General features: G+C 52.0%; 9 protein-coding genes across 9 annotated transcripts; 4 read left to right on the top strand and 5 right to left on the bottom strand.

Annotated features, from left to right (window-relative positions):
• Positions 1-186: 186 nt before the first annotated feature.
• On the top strand, positions 187-4,271 carry atg11 (autophagy protein ATG11; the record flags this gene model as incomplete). The annotated part of the gene is made up of 3 exons (XM_056931497.1): positions 187-254; positions 352-463; positions 534-4,271. The coding sequence occupies 3 exons, from the start codon at positions 187-189 to the stop codon at positions 4,269-4,271; spliced, it is 3,918 nt and encodes a 1,305-aa protein (XP_056793528.1).
• A 497-nt stretch (positions 4,272-4,768) lies between these two features.
• N7539_001893 (uncharacterized protein) lies at positions 4,769-5,836 on the bottom strand (the record flags this gene model as incomplete). Its single annotated transcript, XM_056931496.1, has 1 exon — positions 4,769-5,836. The coding sequence occupies one exon, from the start codon at positions 5,834-5,836 to the stop codon at positions 4,769-4,771; it is 1,068 nt and encodes a 355-aa protein (XP_056793527.1).
• A 604-nt stretch (positions 5,837-6,440) lies between these two features.
• N7539_001892 (uncharacterized protein) lies at positions 6,441-8,921 on the top strand (the record flags this gene model as incomplete). The annotated part of the gene is made up of 1 exon (XM_056931495.1): positions 6,441-8,921. The coding sequence occupies one exon, from the start codon at positions 6,441-6,443 to the stop codon at positions 8,919-8,921; it is 2,481 nt and encodes an 826-aa protein (XP_056793526.1).
• Positions 8,922-9,313: 392 nt separating this feature from the next.
• On the bottom strand, positions 9,314-10,856 carry N7539_001891 (uncharacterized protein; the record flags this gene model as incomplete). Its single annotated transcript, XM_056931494.1, has 2 exons — positions 9,314-10,298; positions 10,360-10,856. The coding sequence occupies 2 exons, from the start codon at positions 10,854-10,856 to the stop codon at positions 9,314-9,316; spliced, it is 1,482 nt and encodes a 493-aa protein (XP_056793525.1).
• Positions 10,857-11,517: 661 nt separating this feature from the next.
• N7539_001890 (J domain-containing protein) lies at positions 11,518-12,450 on the bottom strand (the record flags this gene model as incomplete). The annotated part of the gene is made up of 1 exon (XM_056931493.1): positions 11,518-12,450. One exon carries the CDS (start codon positions 12,448-12,450, stop codon positions 11,518-11,520), a length of 933 nt encoding a protein of 310 aa, XP_056793524.1.
• Positions 12,451-12,705: 255 nt separating this feature from the next.
• On the top strand, positions 12,706-13,677 carry N7539_001889 (putative FHA domain protein SNIP1; the record flags this gene model as incomplete). Its single annotated transcript, XM_056931492.1, has 1 exon — positions 12,706-13,677. The coding sequence occupies one exon, from the start codon at positions 12,706-12,708 to the stop codon at positions 13,675-13,677; it is 972 nt and encodes a 323-aa protein (XP_056793523.1).
• A 176-nt stretch (positions 13,678-13,853) lies between these two features.
• Positions 13,854-14,335, bottom strand: N7539_001888 (uncharacterized protein; the record flags this gene model as incomplete). The annotated part of the gene is made up of 2 exons (XM_056931491.1): positions 13,854-14,056; positions 14,146-14,335. The coding sequence occupies 2 exons, from the start codon at positions 14,333-14,335 to the stop codon at positions 13,854-13,856; spliced, it is 393 nt and encodes a 130-aa protein (XP_056793522.1).
• A 200-nt stretch (positions 14,336-14,535) lies between these two features.
• N7539_001887 (uncharacterized protein) lies at positions 14,536-14,787 on the top strand (the record flags this gene model as incomplete). Its single annotated transcript, XM_056931490.1, has 1 exon — positions 14,536-14,787. One exon carries the CDS (start codon positions 14,536-14,538, stop codon positions 14,785-14,787), a length of 252 nt encoding a protein of 83 aa, XP_056793521.1.
• An 842-nt stretch (positions 14,788-15,629) lies between these two features.
• N7539_001886 (uncharacterized protein) lies at positions 15,630-20,719 on the bottom strand (the record flags this gene model as incomplete). Its single annotated transcript, XM_056931489.1, has 4 exons — positions 15,630-19,045; positions 19,115-19,228; positions 19,650-20,304; positions 20,408-20,719. 4 exons carry the CDS (start codon positions 20,717-20,719, stop codon positions 15,630-15,632), a joined length of 4,497 nt encoding a protein of 1,498 aa, XP_056793520.1.
• Between the last annotated feature and the right edge of the window lie 756 nt (positions 20,720-21,475).

The raw sequence follows: 21,475 nt of genomic DNA, 5'->3' as shown, positions 1-21,475 counted from the left end.
GTTTGGGGCCTTGTGATATGATCCAAGGGCGGTGGACGGTGGACACCCGATCAACTGAACAGCTCCTGTCAGCCTTCCCCCCGACCAAGTTCAACTTCCCGTGGACTTTGATCATTTAAATCAACCACCCCCTCCCACTTCGCTAGCCCACGGAGCTATCATACCTACGAGTGTGGAGGGGAGATAATGGCGCTGCATATTTATATCGCTCATTCCGGAGAGCACTTGCTGGCGGACCCAGTGGTGTTTGCCTCGTATGTCGCAAACCCCAATGGATGAGGGGAAGCGTTGTCAGCTTCCAGGCTTAGCATGCGATATATACAGAAGCTAAATCTACCCTGCTGTGAATAGACCGGAGTCCCTTCGAACGTGGATCGTTCGACATACCTCTATCCCATCCTCGCGGCAAATACTAATGACTGCGCGAGGCAGGAATGTCAAGACTCAAACATTAGCCACAGAGGTACGGAAGCGTTAACGGTTATTCGCACCGCTTGTGTAGCAAACGCTCACCTTAGTTCTGCGTAATTTAGTCCGAGATCTTCGTCTACGATCGCCAGTACGTCAGCGAACCAGCCGATTTCGAGCTCCCTGATCTTCCATCTCCGGATACCTTTAAACCACAAAGTCCACCCGCTTCGTTGGCGGATCAGAATGACTTGCAGTCATGGCGGACTCTGTTTCAGACAAGGCGGGACTGGGCCCAAGGCCTGGCATCTCAATGTGAATCCACGGACGGAAGGATCAAGGAGCATCGCGAACGGACCGATGTCATCACTCGTGCTGTAGGCGTTGCGCTCGAGAACCTCAAGTCGCACGTGGGAAGCCTTGAGCATCGATTTCAGGAAGCACAGACATGGGCGAACAATCTTCTGGAGGAGCAACAGGCTGCGTTGGATGATTGGCAGCGTGCTCTCAGGTCACTCGAGAATATTGTGGCACGCAAAGACCTTCCAATGCTTGGGCGACCGTCCACGCCCAAGAAAAATGCAAGCAAGTCAACTGGAACACTACGAGACTTTGTGGACGTCAATGAGGTCTATCGCGCAGGTGCAGATGCGTCAAACCTGTGTCCGCGGCTTGCTGCTCAGGTTCGAGCGCTCGAAGAGGCTGTTGGTAACATTGCTTCAGATACGCAGGACTTGGTGGATCAGACATTCGCCAACTCAGCAGATAGGGATGATGGGCTTTTGGAAGAGGTAGAGACTCTCGCAAAGAAGATTGAGTCCGACTATGAACACGTACTTGGCTTGCAAAACAATCCCAAGACGCTGGCAAATGTTTCCAGACTTGCTTTCAATCACACTCAGAATTTATTGCCATCCTTACTAGAACTCAGCAGCGATATCCATCGTGGCCTGGAGCTGGCACTTCGCCAGCGAAGCGACGCTGAGAAAGTTGCTCTGCGCCAGATGCGGACAATCTCATCCATCGAGTCTCGTCTGGCAGATGCTCATGCTCAACTTGCTGATCTGGGCTTCGACACTAAGTCCTTTGACACTCTCTACGCTGTGTTTCAGATGCCGGTCGTTTATGGATCTGTACTCATTGAAGCTATCCGGAGGCGCGAGTGGAATGAGAAGGTACGAGCCGACTCAGAAAGCCTGGCAGAAGAGATGAGCGTTCTAAGGGACGAGGAACATCGGCGTCGGAAAAAGTGGGTGAAGAGCATGGGTGACTTCATTTCCTTGGACGACACCACAACGCCAGCAATGGAAATCAGCCTTCAAAGGCAGGATTCTGAGTGGCCAGAAGTTACTCGAGCGGAAGTCGAGACGTATATCGAGGATTTGAGGAACAAGCACTCCCTTGCAGAGATTGCTGACGAGCTGGTCAACCAGTTGAAGGACTTGGACGTGCCAACGCGCCAGCAAAGGCGGCGGACGAAGGCCTTCAAGAACGGTAGTGTCTTTGACCTTGGCCGAAGCTCAATGCTCTTGCGAGGCGATGAGATGGTTCGCAGTCTACAAGACGAGAAAACCAAGCTGGAAGAAAGACTGAGAGGATCCGACAGTCGTATTCGAAAATTGGAAGACCTTCTTCATCGCCAAAGCCACTTGAGTCGGCCCTCCAGCGGAAACTTTGGCAACGACTTTCCCGTTTCACCTGCATCTCCTCACCCTGACGCTCTTTCCCGTCGTTCTTCCGTCTCATCGAGGCGAGTCTCTATGACCCAGTCTCCCGAAGATAGAGCACTGGTTCAGCGCATTGTCACTTTAGAAGCTGAGCTCAGCTCAGAGAGAGAAACGGTCCAAAGGCTCCACAAAGAGGCTCATGCTGAGAGACAGTCAAGTTCTGATAAGTACCAAGAAGCTCAATCCACGAAGCAAGATCTCATTGGAAACCTTGAAGCGCGGCAACGCGAATTTGAAGACGAGCGAAGGTACCTCGACGCAGAATTGAAGAAATACAGACTTCGTGCTGAAGAGGTGGAAGAGGAGCTTGACCGGCTCGTTGATAGCCGAGACCAAGAAAGACAAGAGATGGAAGAACGAGTCCAGCAACTGGAGACCGAGCTGCGGGCAGCTCGTACCCAGAACGCCGAGGTTGACCGTAGAGCCGAAGACCTCAGCAAGCAAGTTATCTCTTTAGAGCGGAAGGAAGCCGAACTTCATGCCGATTTTGACCGGTTTGAGGCTCAGCGCGCCGAGTTGAGTGAGAAAGAAAGGGAATACTGGAGTGCCCTCCAAGCGGCATTCTGGATCCTGTCACCGGGAGGAAAGGCACCGACTGAATTGCCTGACATGATCAAAGCTATCGAGGTTCTAGCCGAGGGGTTGTCAATTCATGCTAGAAATGCCGAGGGCAACGCGTCGAAATTGACGGAGGAGAATAAGGAATTTGAGGAAAAGATCTCACAACTTACCTACGAACTTGAAGGGAGACTCAAGGTTGCCGAAGACCGAGAGGCCGAACTCAACAGGTTGACGCACCAAATAAAGGAACAGGCATCGAATCTCGACTTTTTCAAATCTGAACTGGACCAGGAGCGCTCCAGGTTCAACATGTTGCAGTCCCAGGTTTCCGCCGGCGAGAATGGATCTGATGCCTTGCGTGAGCAAATTGCCGAGGGTGAACGTCTCTGCGCGGACTTGACGCGCAAACTAGTCGACGCTGAATCTTATGCTCAAGAGTTCGAGTCGAAAGAAAAGGACTGGGAAGCTAGACTCGATGGAGCACTGCAGACGAATCAAAATGTCACATCACGGCTGGATGCTCGGGGCACTCAATCCCATGAAATATCCAAAGAGATCTACTCACAGGTTGAGAAATTGGAGCGCATGCTTGAGCAGCTTGGCTTTGCAATCATTCAACAGGACGGTCGCTTGGTGGTTCAGCGTGCATCAAAGCTCAGTACGTCCTCGACTCTTAGTGAAAGCATTGCTCAGTCAGGTATCGTTACGGCGAGGCCAGACTCAAGTTTGCTACATTGGATGCACGCAGACAACATTGAAGACGAGCACGCTCGTTTCACTGCGTTCATGAATAGTCTGAAGCAATTCGACGTCGCCGTCTTTGGGGATGTAGTTGTCAAACGAGTCAAAGACATTGAGACGTTGGCACGCAAATGGCAGAAAGAAGCCAAGGGCTATCGTGAGAAGTACCATCGAGTGCAAAGCGAAGCGCACGACAAAATCGCATACAGATCATTTAAAGAGGGCGATCTCGCTCTTTTCCTACCCACCCGTAACCAGGCTATCCGTTCATGGGCTGCTTTCAATGTCGGGGCGCCACACTACTTCCTTCGCGAACAGGACTCTCACAAGTTACAGACGCGAGACTGGCTACTCGCTCGCATCAGCAAGATAGAGGAACGGGTAGTCGATCTATCCAAGTCACTTAGCAGCGTGACTCCCGATCGGCGGTCACTCGGCGACGCAAGCGACGGTGCCTCAGCTGACGAGAATCCATTTGAATTATCTGACGGCCTTCGTTGGTATCTGCTCGATGCCATGGAAGAGAAGCCAGGCGCGCCAGCGACACCAGGCATCGCCAAAAGCACTGTTGCAGCCGCCAACGTCGATGCCAAGGGCAGCATCCGTCTCAAGAGGACTACTGAAGAAAGCACGGTTGCGCAAACCCTGTCCAAGAGCCTCGAGAGTCGTCGCAATAGTTCGAATTCTAAGCGAGGCTCTGCTACACCATCTCAGGCAGCGAATGACTCGAGTTCTAATCTCGTGCGCTCCGCGGAAGCAGAGCCTAGCGTCCAGCCTCGTGATTCAGCAAGGGCATCCGACGAGGTGCGCCGCGATCTACTCTTTGGCCCGTGAAAAGTGAGACACATCTCTGTCTTTTCCCGGGCCTGCTCTAACGAATGAAGCTAATCTGTGCCATAGAATCAAAATCGTACTCACCTTGATGTGCTCACCAGTCAACATCTTCCCACCACATCCCAGGAGTCGTCTTCTTCCCAAACAACCTCTTCTCGACGTTCGAATGGTGGTCGCCGACCATGGGAAAAGCTTTGGTCCCTTGATTATAGATTTGAGGATGGGACATGATCTTATCGATCATACGACTGATTCTATGCTAGCGACCATGCATCACGATAGCTCTATAGATAATCTCCATGTAATTTATGCGATGATATTGAATCACCGGTCAAAGCCACTGGATGTCAACTTTTGAAGGAGCAGAGCTGGAGACGTTGATGTTCGCTCTCTTTCACTCTCAGATACGCCATATGGCTCATATTGAAAGTTGTAGAAATAGGTCTGACGACAAGACAAGGGTGCAAAAAGAAAGTATACCGAAAGAAGGGCCAATTTCACTTTGCTACTTCCTGGGCGTTAGTGAGCCCTGCTAGCTCATCGTCCCAGAACTCAGTGAAGTCAACGTTCTCTTTGTCAAACATTTGCTTAGCCTGCACCATAGCTGAACGCTGACGCTCCGGCGTGAATCCACCGGGCTGAGAGCTTTCCCACTGCACCAGCTCCACCCAGCGAAAGAACAAGTCTTCCTTGCCCATAGCGGTCAATCGCTCCTTGAATGCTAGAATCTGATCTCGCTGAGAGGACTCGGCGCCCTTCGCAGGAGTTCCTTCCCCAGCGACACGCCAAATCAACCAACCATCCGCATCCGTGTGCACCAGAACTGCCGTCCGAAACTCATCCAGTTGCACCCCTTCGCCTTTACGGGTCAGGTCAACGAGTTGATGCGCGCGTATCATGGCCAGATACTCCAGGTCCCAGTCTTCATCCACCAGCAAGTATCCTGTCTTTCCAGTTCGCTCAGGCGTCACGGCAGCTACAATTTTGTCGCGAATCGCATCATTGTCACGGATCCACGTATTGCGCACAAGAGTCTCACTCCAGCTGCGATTGCTGCGACGAACAATCACCTCTCGGTCCCGGAATCCGATGGCGCGACGCCATCTGACGGGCCCGAGAAGGAAGCCGATAGGCCAAGACAGGAAATTGGTCAAGAGGACGTAATCGATGAGGACGGTGACCACACGACGCATGGTGATCAGTGCCAACTCCGTCCATGGGGTGGATGATACATCGACGCTGAGCGAGCTTTTCATTCCAAACGCAATAGCTACCAATGCTGGATATGTGCTAACGCCCCAGTACAGACGGAGAGCAATCACCGCTGCAACGATCACATTGACGACCGTGGGCACGATGAATGTTTGCCATTTCAGATCTGTACCCGTTGTGTCGATGTGAACGAGATATACTTGATCGGACGACAGGTGTTCGAGGAAAGGATTGAGTATGGCTGGTGCCTTGGTGAAAGGTGCGACTGGGCCAGACGAGGTGGAACTTGGGGTTGATGAGCCTGATGAAGCTGCGGTCGACCGAGGTGTCTTTCGGCGAGAGGACTTCGCCATGATTTGTAAATACCGCCGAGATCTTGCGACGAACGCGTTGTTGGTAGAACTTTCCAAGTTCTGAACTTCAGCAGATTTTTAAGCTTTCAAGCCACCAGCTCATGAATGGAGGTGAATCAGTAACTGCGCCAGAAGATTCACGGATAAACCATCAAAAGTTTCGGAAATTCCAGCCACGACGATCGAGACGAACGAGTGGGTCACATGGCCTCGTCTCGAGTCAGCTGAAAATAAGCAGGTATTGATCGCATCACTCGCGAGTTCAGGCACCTAACGACCCCGAAGCACAAAAGGTGAGTAAACATTAGTTTGGACACACATGTGTGAGTAACTGCAAAAACAACGCAACAGATTGGGAAGGAATGTTGCCCTCGATCAGTTGATGCAAGCATGTGAAGCTTGTCCACCGCCGCTCTAACCCCTTCGGGGAATGCGGGAGCTTTGTTTTTGCGCAGTACGTACCTTACATACAGAAAGTCAACACATGCCAACCATCTTGCAACAAAAGGGGCGCGGTCTTTTCCTGACGACATACCAACTATACAGCTCTTTTTATTCCGCATGATAGTGGGAGAGGGTATTGCACAATCAACGCGCTGCTATGATGGCCTCTCCCCACAGCCGTGATCGCGATGTTCTTGCGCGCCATAATCCACCCCAGTCGCCGCTTGGGCGTGCTCGAGAAGTCAGTTATGAATTCGACCTCGACGATTCGAACTTTCCTACTCCGTCAAAGCGCAACGCAACGCGTATAAAACCAGCTTTCCGCACAGGAACCCTGGCTGGGGCCTACCGCGCTACTTCACGCGCCAGCATGTCCGACGATGGTGCCGGACTCGGACTGATGAGCAGTCCGCGGCGTCACCACGAGTACAAAACTGCGCGCTCCCCTCCGTCTGATCATTTCAACTTCCCTGATGAGTCGCTCGATATCTATAAAAGGACGGACTATAATAGATCAGCGACCGATTACGCACCGCTGGACGACTGGGAGACTCATCTTGACACGCACCCGATCGACCGACTGGGCCGAATGTCTCCTCGAGTGAGGGGACATGATGTGGATGGTCCTGCCTTCTCAGAAGCAAGCTTTGGAAATGAGAATTCACCTCGTAGGAGGACCTCTGACTTTGCTAGAGATGAGCAACGACTACGACGAGTGACGGGTCAGGACATGCCGGTCTTCAGTAAAGCTAAGGTTGGAGCCCGCAATGCTCTGACGGCTGACAACCTTCAACGCAGGGAAGATGAAGAACAATTGGAAACTTTTGAGAATGAGAGTGAGGGCGGCCCGTCGCTGAACCTACCACGCACCTGGGGAAGTCGAGCTGGCCATCGCTCGGAGTGGTTACGGAATGTGAGCGCAAGCACGACCTCGGACCCTCAATGGATCAAGGAGGCAGAAGGACGCCCTGAGCCAATTTCACGGACAAGCTTCAATATTGAGGACGATGTCGCTCCCCCTCAACTCATTTCGCAGAATGCTTCGAAACCCAGTTTTCCGAGCCGCAGCACCCTCGGCAAGCGCACGGCAAGTCTCCTGTCTCAAGACGAGATTCAGGAGGGAGAGAAAAGTCAAGTCGATAACTATCAAGACGCGTCACAAGATGCAGGTGTACATGTGCCAAATACGCCTATTGTTGTCTACAAGAACTCAAGCTTCGGTGGGTCAAATGCTGGGGCGCGGGGTGGCAGAGACTCACAATCATTGCTCCGGAAGCTCGCACGCACAGAAAGCCCGAAGGTGGAACAGATACAGACACCGGAGCCACCTAAACTTTTCGAAAGACGAATTTACGATAAGACGCCCAGAGTGACAGGTGCTTGGATTGACACACCGGTGGCCGAAAAGGTGGCCGAAATACCTCACGAGTTGACGAAAGATATCGTGCGACCATCTGACCTCAGTGCGCCCACACAAACTACCCAATCCCCATCTCTTGAACAAAGAGAAACCGAACAATATTCGACGCAGCAACATTCATCGCTAGAATCCCAATTGAAAAAGGAGGATCTCAAACCCATAACAGAAGCACCCAAACAACCAGTTTCAACACGGCTGGAGTCCAATACTACATCGCAGAAATCAAGGGGTGACAAGGCCTTGGTCAGTCGCCCAAATCTGCCTAAAAGTGGACTTCAAACAGTCATCGAGGAAATGAACTCTGGAAAAGAGGGCCTTGACCTCGGAGACGATACCATGGAATCATTGCAAGCAATTATGGAAGATCAATCCGAGCTCAAAAGCGAAGAGGCCGAGGAAGTTGCTTATGAACAGGAAGTTCTGAAGAGACTTGAAGTCGCGAATAAGAACGGTCAGGGCTCTGTGGATATCGAGCGCTTGAACGACAAACTGCATTCGTTGGCAAAGAACATCAATGAGGTGAAGAAAGGATTGAATAGTCTCGAAGAGCACGTCACTCGGGATGCAGCCATGGTGCCTCGTTCGAATTCTTCTCAAAAAGCGGAGTCGCTTCCACCATCCTTGCATCTCACTGAAGTTCCTGACCGATACGCGCATGAGGATGGCCGAATATATGCATCACTCCCGATACCCCGGCTATGGAAGAGTTTTCACAATCCTGAGCGTCGGCGACTCACCAAGCTGGGCTGGGCAATCATTTCCATCCTTTCGTGGTACATCATTGAACTTATGATGTGGGATCGGTATTCGCATCCACTGATCGCCGAAACATGCGAAGGCTACTGTCTTCGGCCAGACGCGCCCGATTTCCCATTTGTGACGGTAACCATGCTCTGGCGGTGGTCTCACCTGCAAAGTCTCTTGACACCGACCATCACTATATCACTAGCGTTTTGCAAACTCCTTGCACAATTAATGGGTCTATGGGATGGCTATGTGGAGGAGCCGCCACAGCTGAGCAACATCGTTGGTGAAATCCGTGTGAACGGGACGCCAGTTTCTTTTCCGTGGTTGACTTCCCCCGGCCAGACGGTAGCGCCGCACCCAACTTCTACGACAGTAGAGTCAGTGTGGACGCCGCGCAATGAAGCTCCAGTCAGTCAGACACCTGCTCCCTGGCTTGATGACCAGGTCTCGATGGACGAAGATGAATATCTTTGAGGGCTGAATTTAGCGGTCTGCGTTGTGAAGCATTTATATTATCACGTTTTCTTTGTGGCACCAAAAGTGTTATGGATAGCTATAATTCTGGAAACCACCCTCTTTCTTCTCATCAGTGCTCGCAGTACTTGACATGAGCCCTCCTTAGACCAATAATGAAACCCGGCACATGTAGTCATGTGTGAATGAGTAAATGCTCACAGAGTTCGGGCCGACCCGAGGAGGTGGATCCAGTGGCTGTGGCCAGCCTGCCATCTCAGGATTCTTTTCCTGGGGGCCTCGGCATGCACTTTCCGCCGCAGTCAGGGACAATTTCTTCAAGTGGTTGAGTTTGTAAAATGGACGGTATCTTCAATGTGTGACCGGAGATGTGCTATTTACAATCGAGCAGTTCAAAGCTTTGCCTGTGCCCGCCACTCCTTCCGCAGCGCCTCCTCGTCACGCACCAACCAACTAGCAGACTTGCTCATTCGAGCATCGACACGATCTTCGTCCAGGTCCACGACTTCCGCAAGTGGGATCTCACGAGAAGTCTTCAGACCCTGACCGTACCAATTAACCTGCCCCGTAGACTTGACACGGCCAGCTGCAGCGTCTAGGCAGAACCCGGCGACGTTCTTGAAGAATTGTTTCCCTGTCGCCGTGGACATCATGATCATGGCATGACAATGAGGCATCCCCTCAAATTGATCAACCACCACATTCACTCCGGCCCGATGCATGCGGCGTGCCACAACAAAGCTTTCGTCCGTGAGCAGCTCTTCTCCTGTGGAAATGAGCACGGGGGGTGCACCTTCCCACAGCTCAGGCTTTGCGGCCATTGGCGATACAAGCGGATGAAGCATCATATTGGCATCTGTGAACATGTTTAATCGAGGAGGATCGACGGGCCAGACGGAGCCGGGGGGAAATGGTGCAGAAGATATGGCGGTTGGTTCTTCTGGGTCCTCGGATGGCGTGCCTTTCATGTCTAAATAGTCAAACTTGAGATTGTTGACAATCGAGGGCATCGAATGCGTCAAATCGCACCAAGGCGAAATTAGAGCCACTCCCCCTGGCAGCTCAATGTCCACGTCTTGTCCATGAAAGCGCACAGGTCGAGACGCGCGCTTCAACGTAAGTAGAGTCTGTAACAGGACGAGAGACAGATTACCGCCGGCCGAATCACCTGCGATTATAATCTTGTTCGCGGGGACTGGTTTGTGAAGACTGCCAGGAGGCGGATGGATCAATGAGAGGTACGCCGTCAAAGCATCAACTAGGGCCGCAGGAAAAGGATTTTGCGGCGCAAGTCTGTATCGCACGGATAGGATCGGAGCGCCAGTGAGACGCGAGAGGTGAGCCACAGGCACCCGATGCGTGCAAGGATCCATCAAGCTAATGGATGATGTTAGGGATAGATCAAAATTGCTGGAATTACCTGAATGCTTCAACTCACAAGTAAGCGCCGCCGTGGAAATAGAGGATCGTCATATCCGAGGTAGACTCTTTGCGAAGCTCTTGATACTTCTCTTCCTCCGAGAGATCGGGTTGAGGTGTTCTCTTGCCTACACCACTGCGAAATCCTGTCCACTCAGCCTCCACGTCCGCGACTGGAGGTAAAGCGAATGTCTCATTGCCAGTTGTCTTGAGATCCTCGATTGCGCGGACCACTGCGTCGCGTACATCGAACTCTGGTCTCGATAAGGTCACTTTCGAAACCCACATTGGACCCTTGACACCCGGATCACGCATGCTGTTCTTCTGCGTCTTATCAACAGGAGCGCTGAATGTCATGAAGGATCGAATCATGGCTGTCGTGATTTCTGTCCGAAGATCTTGTTTCCCCGCTCCGGGTGACATTTGTATGCCATGAAGAAGAAGGGTCTTCAAAACCAATGGGATCCGAATGATCAACTCCTTCAGGAGGTGAGCCGAATACTTGTAGTCACTCATATTGAGCAAAGCACGTGAGCCCCTCGAGGCTTGGCGACGCCTGTTGAGATGGTTATATCACGATCGAAAGTTCTTTGGAGGGGAAGTTGCGGCCTTTGTAGATATAAAGTATGTACTGACGGTTAAGAGATCGAAGACCCGAAGATCTGCAAGGTCATATGCGAAACACGCGCATAACTAACTAAGCCGTATTGATTTAGGCCAAGCCGGTTCCTTGGAAGTGGCGCTCAGCCGAGGTTCGTCCCAAGAAGTGTGTAACTGCTAGCCCGTTACTAAGTCTAACTGGGTTAGTAGGACTGAGTAATCGTTGCGGGGTCCACTCTGATTATCAGCTAGTCCGAAACTGGAAGGTGAGGCATGTACTTTAAATCCTCAAGGCGATCGACGTGTAATGAGTTCAGACTGTAGATAAAGATTTCTGATATGTCCAAGTGGAGCTTGATTCTTCACGGTATAGAAAGCAACCTATGTCGAATTTCAGAGCCTCCTTTTCGTCAGTATCTACTCCGGAACACCCATCACTTTCCGCCAGTGAAGCCCCAGAGACCAAGAACGCCATGAGAGCACAGAAACACGAGGGATACAGAAGACACACCAGAGCAAACGGACTCGCAGCTAGCGCGGCCACAAATGGGTTGTATGAGTGCCAGATCTGCTCGGTTTATGGGGGAGAGACATTTGTCAGGTGGGCCGCAGATTTTGAGCTGTCTAGCTCATGGGCGTTCGATTGATCGGGTGCGGGTCGTCGAAGGGAATGCAGTTCTTGCTTATACACTTCGGCCTCTTCGTCCTTGAGACCAGAGCCAGTCGGGTCCCTACGAATCAAGAACGTCTGCACACGAGCGTCGTTGTGAGGCATTTGAGTGACCGTCTGCTGGCGTCGGCCGGACAAGAAACGCATGGAGTCTTCGCTCACTTCGCGGAGCCGCTTCTCATACCCAGAGTTCATTTGTCCAATCCACGAGGCTTGGACAGCGCCTCCAAAAAGGACAAGAAGGACAACGAGCCGGGTAAAGGTCCGTTGATCCACGACGTGTTGCTGCTTGCCATAATGGCGGTTGTTGTATCGTTCCCAATCTTCCCAGGTCGCATTGGCATAGATTGTAGATCCGTAAGGCCCCCAGGCCTGCGCAGCCTCTGCGGCAGTGCGATAACGTTGAGGGTGATGACTCCAACCGGCACCGGTTTGGTCGTACGCGGCCCGCCGTTCAGGATCCGAGAGAATTTCGTGTGCAGTCACCACAATGCGATATCGCTGAAGACGAATTTCAGGACTGATATTTCGGCAAAGAGGATGCTCATCACAGGACCGATCGGGATGGTAGATTTTTACAAGATCGTAATACTGAGCCTTGGTATACGGGGCATTGCGATGGATATTGAGAACATCGTAGGGAGTGAAGGACGAGCTTGAAGGCCACTGATACCGGCTTGCCGAGGGTTCCGAGGCTGTTGCATAGCCTTGTTCAAAGCGCAATGACGACCTGATGAAACGTGAAGCTTGGAAGCTCGATCGAGCGGGTGGCAAAGCCGAGACAGACGGGCTGAAAAGCTTCATGCCGCCATTATTACAAGGACTGGCCTTCTTGAACATGGCCGCATGGTTTCTGGCAAGAGAGCACCGTCTGATATCCGGTCACTCCCACAGGAACATAAGAATAGATGTGAAAGGAAAGAAGGTCGAGTGCCTGACCTCACCTCAGAGGAAGGGCGGGGAGGATCACGTGGGGCTCGTGCATGATTCGCTGGAGAAATCGGAGATGGTCTTCGATCGGGAATCCTGCCATTTGATTTTAGCGCCTGTGGCATTCCTTTTTGAGTCATTCTCTCTATCTCTAGCACAGGCGCAATGGCTAGCTTGGACGACAGCCACAGGCACCAGCGACGCCGATCCCTATCCGGTTCTCCTGGCCGCGATCGTGAACATCGACGAGCCTCACGGGAGGACCCCAGGAGCCCACGGCGGCGCGATTACGACCGGCGAAGCTCGCATCGAGGTGTTTCGCGACGTAGAAGCTCTCGAAGCCCTTCAGACGTGAAATCGTCGAGACGAGACCTCGAGCACGAGTCTCGAAAGCGTCGCGGACACTCCCGAGATTCTATAGAAGACAGTCGTCAAGGTCACCGACATCGCAGCCACCGACATCGCGACGAGCGAGATCGCGATTCCGGACGACCATCGCGAAGACATCGCAGCCCCCACCGACGATCGCGCTCAACATCCCCGCGTCAATCCCACAATTCGTCGCAAGCAATTCAACGTCGCGGACCCCTCCCCTCACAAGCCGATGCCTTCACAGGAGAAGTCGCCCAGTCGGGGGACGCTCCGCCAGTTGAAAAGATCAAGCCCAACTACAATCAGACTGGCCGACTTGCCGCCGAGAGCAACACTGTCCAAGGCCAGACTGGTGAGAAGATTGTTCTCAAATATCACGAGCCTCCAGAGGCTCGCAAGCCGCCTGCGAAGGAAGCCTGGCGACTTTACATATTCAAAGGAGAGGATCTCCTCGACGTGGTCGAACTTGGTGGTAGAAGCTGCTGGCTGATTGGTCGTGAGCTCCAAGTGGTGGACTTCCCTCTCGAGCATCCGAGTTGCTCGAAGCAGCATGCCGCGTTGCAGTTTCGTTATGTTGAGAAGCGCAACGAGTATGGAGATCGCATCGGCAAAGTCAAGCCGTACCTGATCGACCTGGAAAGTGCAAACGGCTCCCATGTCAACGGCGAAGCAATCCCTGCTGGTCGTTTTGTGGAAGTCATGGACAAGGATGTGATCAAATTCGGCCTGAGCACTCGTGAATATGTGCTTATGCTACCAACCTGAATCGAACCGTGTGCGCCAGCGGAGTTCCCTTGCACCTACGGAGACTAGTAGAGGGGCTTTTGTGACCGTGTCTTCATAGAATGAATTGGAACTGGATATCATGGCTTGTGATGTATATTACATTATGGCGATAAACGAAAGACCATCGTGGACTCGAGAAAAGACGCACAGCGTACTTAACCGAGGTGCTCACGCTTAGCCTGCTTGGCTTGACCCTCCACCTCGGCCATCTTTCCCTTGGCCTGTCCGGCGAGCTCTTGCGCAGAGCCCTTGGCTTTGCCCATGGTCTCCTCAGCCTCTCCCTTGACCTCCTTGGCCTTGGCCTCGGCCTCAGCACTTGACACACCAACGCTCTCCTTCACCTTCTGCGAAGCCTCCTCTGTTTGTGTTCGAAGAGCCACAGGTTAGCGGTCCAGTCTTATATCCAAAATCTTTCAGCGCATGCTAGCTGTCCTTCTTGAAACGTACTTCCGAGGTCAATGCCCTTGACGGCAGCATCCGAGACCACACGGTCGGCCTGCTTGAGGGTATCCTTGGTAGCATCGATGGGTCCCTTCTCCAGACGGACACTAGAGGAGATGGAACGCATAGTGATAGAGCTGGGGGCCATGGTGGCCATGCGGGCCCGAACGGCGGGAACGAAGCGAGTAGCAGACATGATGAATTGCTGGGTTGTGGTGGTGATGTGGTTGATTGAGAGAAGTAATAGAATTGTTGGTTACAGCTGCAGATAGCCTCAGAGAGGGTTGAACGGTTTGAAATTTGAGGTGATGTGAGAAGCAGAAGAGTCGTTGTCAAATAGCTGCAACAAAGCCTTCTAATACTTCGTGTGGAGATTTCCTCTTCCCAGTGCAAATAATGTCCGACGTCATTCGGCATCATCTGCGCTCTGACGTCAAGCTTCACCCACCACCCACCATCCGCATCAAGACCAAGTCACGAATACCACCACCACCATCACGACGGCAAGACAGCCCCTTACCCTTCTTCTCCACAATTGCTCCTCCATTCCTTGACATGACCACGCCCTGCATTGGTGACCTGCGTAATGGTGACAATCACAGCGCTGAGTGGTGTACTACTACTCACTGGACAGCGGACACTGACTGAACATGTCATGCAAATATCTTGGTCCACGATATTGGCAATCGGCTATGATTGAGGCCCCCACCGATCGGAACGACGCTTGGTCCGTGTGTCATAATAATAATAGCAATGGCCTAGACCTGATCCATGAAGCTCTCCCTCTCTCACAGCCTACGGCCTCTAGGCCTTCAACATTAAGGGGACCTCCTGTTAGAGCAATGGAGGTATTGAACTATACCGTGCCCTGCATAGAATCGATGTGAGCAAGGTTGTTATGCTCATAATGAGAGAAGGTCGTCAAGATACTCCGAACCTCGCAAGCCGATTGATGGGTGAGCAAAAGTCGTTGACAAGAGAGTAACGTACTTCATGGTTCGCGATACCTAGTATTGGTCCAGCATATTATGATATGAAATCTTTCTGGTTCGCTATTCCAATGCAAACATGACACCGCCGTCGGCCAATGGCTACCTTAAAAGCTTCCTTCTTAGTGTGAAAGACAGGAAAAGACATCTTGAAGGAGTCAACACAAGGTTTCACGGGGGCCCTCAATACCTTCCAAAGCAGAGTTCATTTTGAAATTACATCTTTGATTACGTGGAGGAGGAAGAAGTGTCTCCTTCATAGCCCTTAGACGCATCATAGTTTCTCTATATCTATATGGTATCTCTCTTTGAGCACGATTGTGTCATCCCGATTCTCGACACGGCCCTGAGTCTTGGGTAAGAGCTGATCAGCCCTGACGGAAGATGACGAAGAGAGCCAAAAAAAAACGACACCCACGCTAATGCAATTGCCCCTATAGGACGCTATAAAGACGGAATGAAAAACAATGAACAAAAAAGGGAAAACCCAACATTGTTGGTTCAAAACCCTCGGTCCAAGGAGGTACGGTTGGGGTTTGCAGGAGAACTCCCACTCCTTGGACGCACGAAAGGCATGGCAGCCGTCCGCACCGGCACATACACTTGTTCATGCCCCAAAGCAAGTGGGCCCGAAACATTGGGATGATAAAGACGGTAAGAGGGGATATTCCTCGGCGTCTGAAATCTTCCCACTTCTTGAAGTCTCACCCGTGGGTCCCGAACGTCGATGCGATGTCCCGCAAAAGGAAGGAACGCTGCAACCTCCGACCCTGAGTTCGCCATCTGACTCATCCCTCCGAGTCGTTCGTCAACCGAGCCTATCCTTCCGTGCGTTGTCACAGGCAGTGCGTAAATCTGCTGTGACTGAACGGCACTGCTATTGCCACCAAAACCAGGCGCTGTAAGCGATCCCTGATACGCCATCGGAAGAGGTGAGCTCACCTCAGACGGGCTACCAAAGACGAACGGCGGTGAGAACTGAGGCGGCGAGCGGACAGGTTCAGTCGCGTAGGACTGGGTGGACATGGTCGAGGACAGACGAGACAAAGGCTCAGAGCCTACTCGCTCACGCTCTCCCATCAGCATCGAGTCAGACGCAGCACTGGATAAGGGTACAGATCCAGGCAGAATAGCGGACGGATGGGCGACTCTTAGGGGGTTGGGAGCCTTTGCGGAATTCGTTGGGATCCCTGCCGCGGCATTTTGCTGCAGAAAGGGGCGATTAGGCGAGACAGAGATTGATACGTTATGGTCCAATGGCAAGATTGAAGGAGCGTATTGGAAGAGAGACGGCGTGCTTGCGGAAATATTGCTGACAGCAATCGCTTGGGGAATGAGGGTCGGCGTACTGACAGACATTTCTTCAGTAGCCTGCAAAGAAGAGCTCCGGTAGTCTGTAAGAGTGGTTTCTCCGCCATGGACATCCAGTGCCGTCAAAGACTGAGTGAGCTCCTCATGACCAGCTTCTCGGTAGGCGGATTGGCTCATCTCATCGGCCACAATATCGTGAGACATCAATTCATGGGCGAGCGGGGATCCAAACATGCGGCCCGTGTGACCATCAAGCTCTGCAGATGCAATCGTCCGGGCATTCGACGGTGCGTCTGCAGTGGTGGAAATAGGCATGGATGCTGGACGCCTTAATGATATCTCGTCGGCAACCGGCATCCGTGTAGTAGCCCTGTTGTCGTATGGAGGCATGTTTTCGATGCTTGCCGATGAAACGCTGGATTCAGACATGCTTCTCTTTCCTGACGAAGCCTGTCTTTGATTGATTCTCTTCATGGCACTCAGGGCAGACTCGGCAGTGAGTGTAGAAACACTGGAGCTACTTCCGCTCTGCCCAGATGATGTGCGACTTGATGATCCTCTGCCCTCGACTGGTGAAATTTGGACTAACGGAGCATCCAATTGTGGACTTCGAAATTGCCGAGGCCCGCCTGATCTCTGACCCTGCCGCAGATGCTCTGACGGGCGGACCGTTGAGTGATGTTGAACAGTTTGCCATTCCTGGGACCCATCGTGTGAGATTGGTGGGCTCTGAGAAGCGGACAAGTCTGGTGGAAGTTCAGTGTTTTGACTCAGGAGCGACAACGCGGGAGATCTCAGACGCCCTGCTTTTGCATCATCGCCATCCGTCTCGTAGCCATCATCGGAACCAGATTCCACATGGTGATAGAGACGGGGCGGAAACAGCTCCAACCTGAATTGAGGGACCCGCGCCATCTCCTCGGGTGATGCTGCTCGAATCAGCCCAGGTTCCGTCCAGTTCAAGGTCGACTGGCGCGAGGAAAAGCCTTCCTCGGGGGAAGACTCAGGAAACGAGGAGGATGAGCTGCTGCTTCGGTCGAACACTGATTTCTGATTACGAGTTGATTCTTGCGAGGAGCTGGGAGACATACGCTCAATCTCATTACTGAGGCTCCGCATCAACTGTTTCAACGTTTCACGCGCCTCACGAAGCACCGCTGGGTGGCTATCTATCACAGATCTTCGAGGATAAAGCTCGACAAGGCGGGACGCATGAGTCTCATATTCTCGGTAGTCACGTACAAGCCCACAGTCGTTATAATGGCTCATTTTTTCCCGGGCCATCTCGTACGATCTGCATAGAAAGCGTGTCGCGACAATGAGCCATGAGTCGTAAAACCCGGGTGTCCTTTTGATAACCTCCGAGTGATCATCGTCCTTCGATCTGAGTTCATTCCGACAAAAGGTCTGCACGACGCTGTGAATCTTGACGACGTCACCCTCAGAATTGTTTCGATACAGGGAAAAGAATTCCTCTTGACTGCTCTCGGTGAAGGAATCTGTCAATGGTGGGGTTGGTCTGGGGTCGGTCTGTATCTCGTCGCCTGAGTACTGAGATGAGGTTATTAATTGGGAATGGATGTCCAGATCCGATGTTCGCTCCACCAGTCCATAACTGATCAGTGTGCCCAATGTGGTGTCAATATTGGGCTCCTCTCCAGACTGAGCACTGGACAGGATTTCGGCGTTCTCAGTCGTCATTATGGATTTTCCCAAAACGAGCAGGCCAACAGGGACTTGATGACCCAGGAAGGAAAGTAAATTGATAAGATTCAAAGCTTCACGCTGCTCGAGGCGATACAGGTCATTCATGATGTTTAGAAAAGGCTCCGCGAGCTTTTCGTCGGTGACCTGACCTTTGAGTCGATATTTCTCTATTCTCATTCCAGTCGCATTCAGGCGGTGTCCGACTGCATGGATAGCCAGAGGTAAGCAGTCATGATACTTTGCTATTTGAGCGGCCTTGGCGGACTGCTCGATTGTCGGCCTTCTGATACTCAGGTCTCGATAGAGAAGCCGGCAAGCGTCTTCGACCTCCAAACGAGGCACACAAAGGCGATAAGGTTCGAACAATCGCTGTTTCTTGCGCAGATTGGCATTGATAGAAGTGTAGATGACACTGCAGCGCGTGCTCCATGGCAGGAACGAGCGGAATTCATTAATGTCTTTGTCGGTGTCGAACAACATGCCGTCAAAGATCAAAAGCCAGTCATGGCGCGCTTGAAGCCAGTTGCGGACGGCATCGACGTATGTCTGGGGCTTTTGGTACTTTGGCTCATCAGCCTCTTTGGGGTCAATGAGGGTAGCTGCTTGAGCGATCTCCCAGAAGCATTTGTAGATAGACTCCCGAGATTTTGCGTCCACCCAGAATATTCCGCCTGGATAGCACTCACACTGGGTGAACACATATTGTCTTGCAAGATGTGTCTTTCCCGAGCCGGGAACACCAGTGATCAAAACAGCCATCGTACCCTTCGCACGGGCTTTGGCTTTGTATAATCGCTTATGGAGTTCCTCGAGTGCCTTTTCCATACCAACAAATGTTGCATTGGGATGAAAACCTGGCGGAACGACGAATAGTGCGGGCTCTCGTTGAGACGGAAAGTCTGATTCGCATTAAAAGTGAGTCTCAGAGCATCATAATCTTCTCGCGATCTTACGAAAGGCAGACTTACGAATCAGAGACCGAGAGAGTGGATGGCAGGCATCGCTTTGGCCAACCCCAGATACCGTTGGATCTCGGCCATCGGTGGCAGCTCCGCGGACAAGGTTCGGCACAGAATGATGGCCTATGGAGGGCAGTCAGTATCAGACTACCAAGGAGAGAAGATATATGTTCAAGGAAGTGAATATGCATATTGACTGCGATGGACTCATTCAAAAGGGATTGATGTGATGGGGCCCGCTACGTTCACCCAAAACAGAAAGTGACTTAGATACAGATGACAATTTCAAGGGATGACATGCTCGGAGCAGTAGGAGCTCGAAAGAGCAGGAACTGCAGGAGGATGGAGCTCCCAGACACAGCGTAAAGCAACGTGGCCTTGCGATAACCATAAAGGCTGTCACTAGAGCAAATGGTCTGTTGGGCAAGGATATATCAAGTAGCGGGCTCCTCAATCTCATAATCCTTCAAAGTAACAGACTCTTCCGGGGCGGGAAGCAGATGGGTGTTCCTACCGGTAGCTCGTGTGTTCAATTCTGACGTACTCTGACCAAGGGGGTCGTCTGTCGGACCGCAAAGCTCTCGTGCCTTGGCCTGTCTCTCTTGGGAGCGGGTTTTGCGTTCTTCGATCCAACGATCAGCAATCACCGATGGGGCCTCACGAGAATAGCGAAGAATGGCCTCGGCAACCACTTCATAACCCGGGGAATTCTCGTCATCAAATTTGCACATATGACTGTGATCCGCCTCGATTCCACCTCGTTCCACGCCCTCAAAGTATGGCGCGGCTGAAGACTCGTCAACTATCACCTCGCGCGTTCCTTTGACGTCCATGGAGCGAGTCTCGTGGAAGAAGTAGATGTGGAATCGGCTCATGATGTCCGCAAAAAGACTGTTGATGTGTTGCAGCGTCTCATTGTTGGTCTGCAGCGACTTAATCAATTGGGGCGAACCTTCCATGAACTTCTTTGGCAACACTGCAGTACAGATTTTCTGCAGAAGCAGACCCCATTTGGCCATGTCTGAGCCATTGTGCGGGGTGCCGAGGAAGAGAATGCCAAAGGTTGAGACATACACGGAGCGGAGGTGCTCGGTTTTCTCATTTGAAACGCTGCGGGAGTAGATCAGAGCGCGTTTTACCACAAGGCCTCCAAGAGAGTGGCAAATGAAGATGATGGGACGATTAGGGCAACTTCGAAGCTGTAATTAGAAAACAGAAAAAAAAAGGATCAGTCTTCGGTCTCGCATCAAAGGTTGCCGAAAGACAACCAACCCTCTTACCACCAGACGGCAGGTGACCTACATTTCGATTCGCAGCGAGAGAGGATGCCAACGTTTCTGCGTGGCTCACGACTGAGTCTCGGGATGCGCCATCTGTAAAGGCGACGACGTTCGCGTTGTATCCATACGTGAGAATGCGTGGTCGCAGAGGCCCAAGGACATCAGGTAGCAGATCGACTGGCCAAAAACAGCCGGTAGTCTTGCTGGTCCAGGAGCTTTCTGGGTGGCCATTCAAACCGTGGACCAAAACGATATCCACAGTGGGGATTTCTCCGCGTGGGGGCGCATAGATCTGCGTCAAGCCGTACTGCTTGACGGATGGATGGTGGCTCATTATGAGAAAGGCGGGACAAGCTTTTTCTCACAGCAGCATGGTGTTGAGAAGGCGGAGAGAAAGGCGGAGAGAGAGTTGAAGCAATGAAGAAGGGTGCGAGCGTCGCATCGTCTTTATAGGGAGGAAGGCGGATTTCACACGAGGGGAGAGGGTGGTGGCTGCAGGTGATGCATGCTTAGGGCGGACCCTTCGGGGTGATTGCCCCGGCTGATGGACAGGTTTATTGGAACAGGAACATCATGTACTAGTTACTGCCTTTTCTGAGTTTCTTGTTTTATGACTCTCTCAGGAAATCTATTTTCCTGGGTCCTGGATCCATAGCTTGTTCTCCTGACCTATCCAGATGACAGGGAGTACTACGAACACCATGATGCCTCGATTGCACGAGTGTTGTATCTGGGAATCTGATAGGGACTATCAGGTACCAACCGCCCCGTAGGGCGTATAATACAACCAAAGTATCTTCTACTTTTTACTTGCATGAGGCAGCTACTACCTACCTTAGTTACTTGGAAGTACTTCCACTACCAGTAGTAGGTCTGTACGTTGTACTCATGCGGCGGTTATCAATCCCTGGTGCAAGTCGTGCTTGCCAAGTTTGTCCCAAATACGAGACACAGCCTTGTATACTTCAAAGTTCAATCTCATAGACCTCATTCGACCGCTGATCGATCAGCGCCTGTCTATACCACTCAAAATGGAGAGGTCCACCAAGAAACTATCCCCCTGTGAGCTTTTCCTTCTTCCTCTTCCTCT

Source organism: Penicillium diatomitis (assembly GCF_028827545.1).
Source record: "Penicillium diatomitis strain IBT 30728 chromosome Unknown utg000002l_segment0_segment0, whole genome shotgun sequence".
Lineage (NCBI taxonomy): Eukaryota > Fungi > Ascomycota > Eurotiomycetes > Eurotiales > Aspergillaceae > Penicillium > Penicillium diatomitis.
Note: the sequence above shows the minus strand (reverse complement) of the source record. Positions and strands in the feature narration are given on the sequence as shown.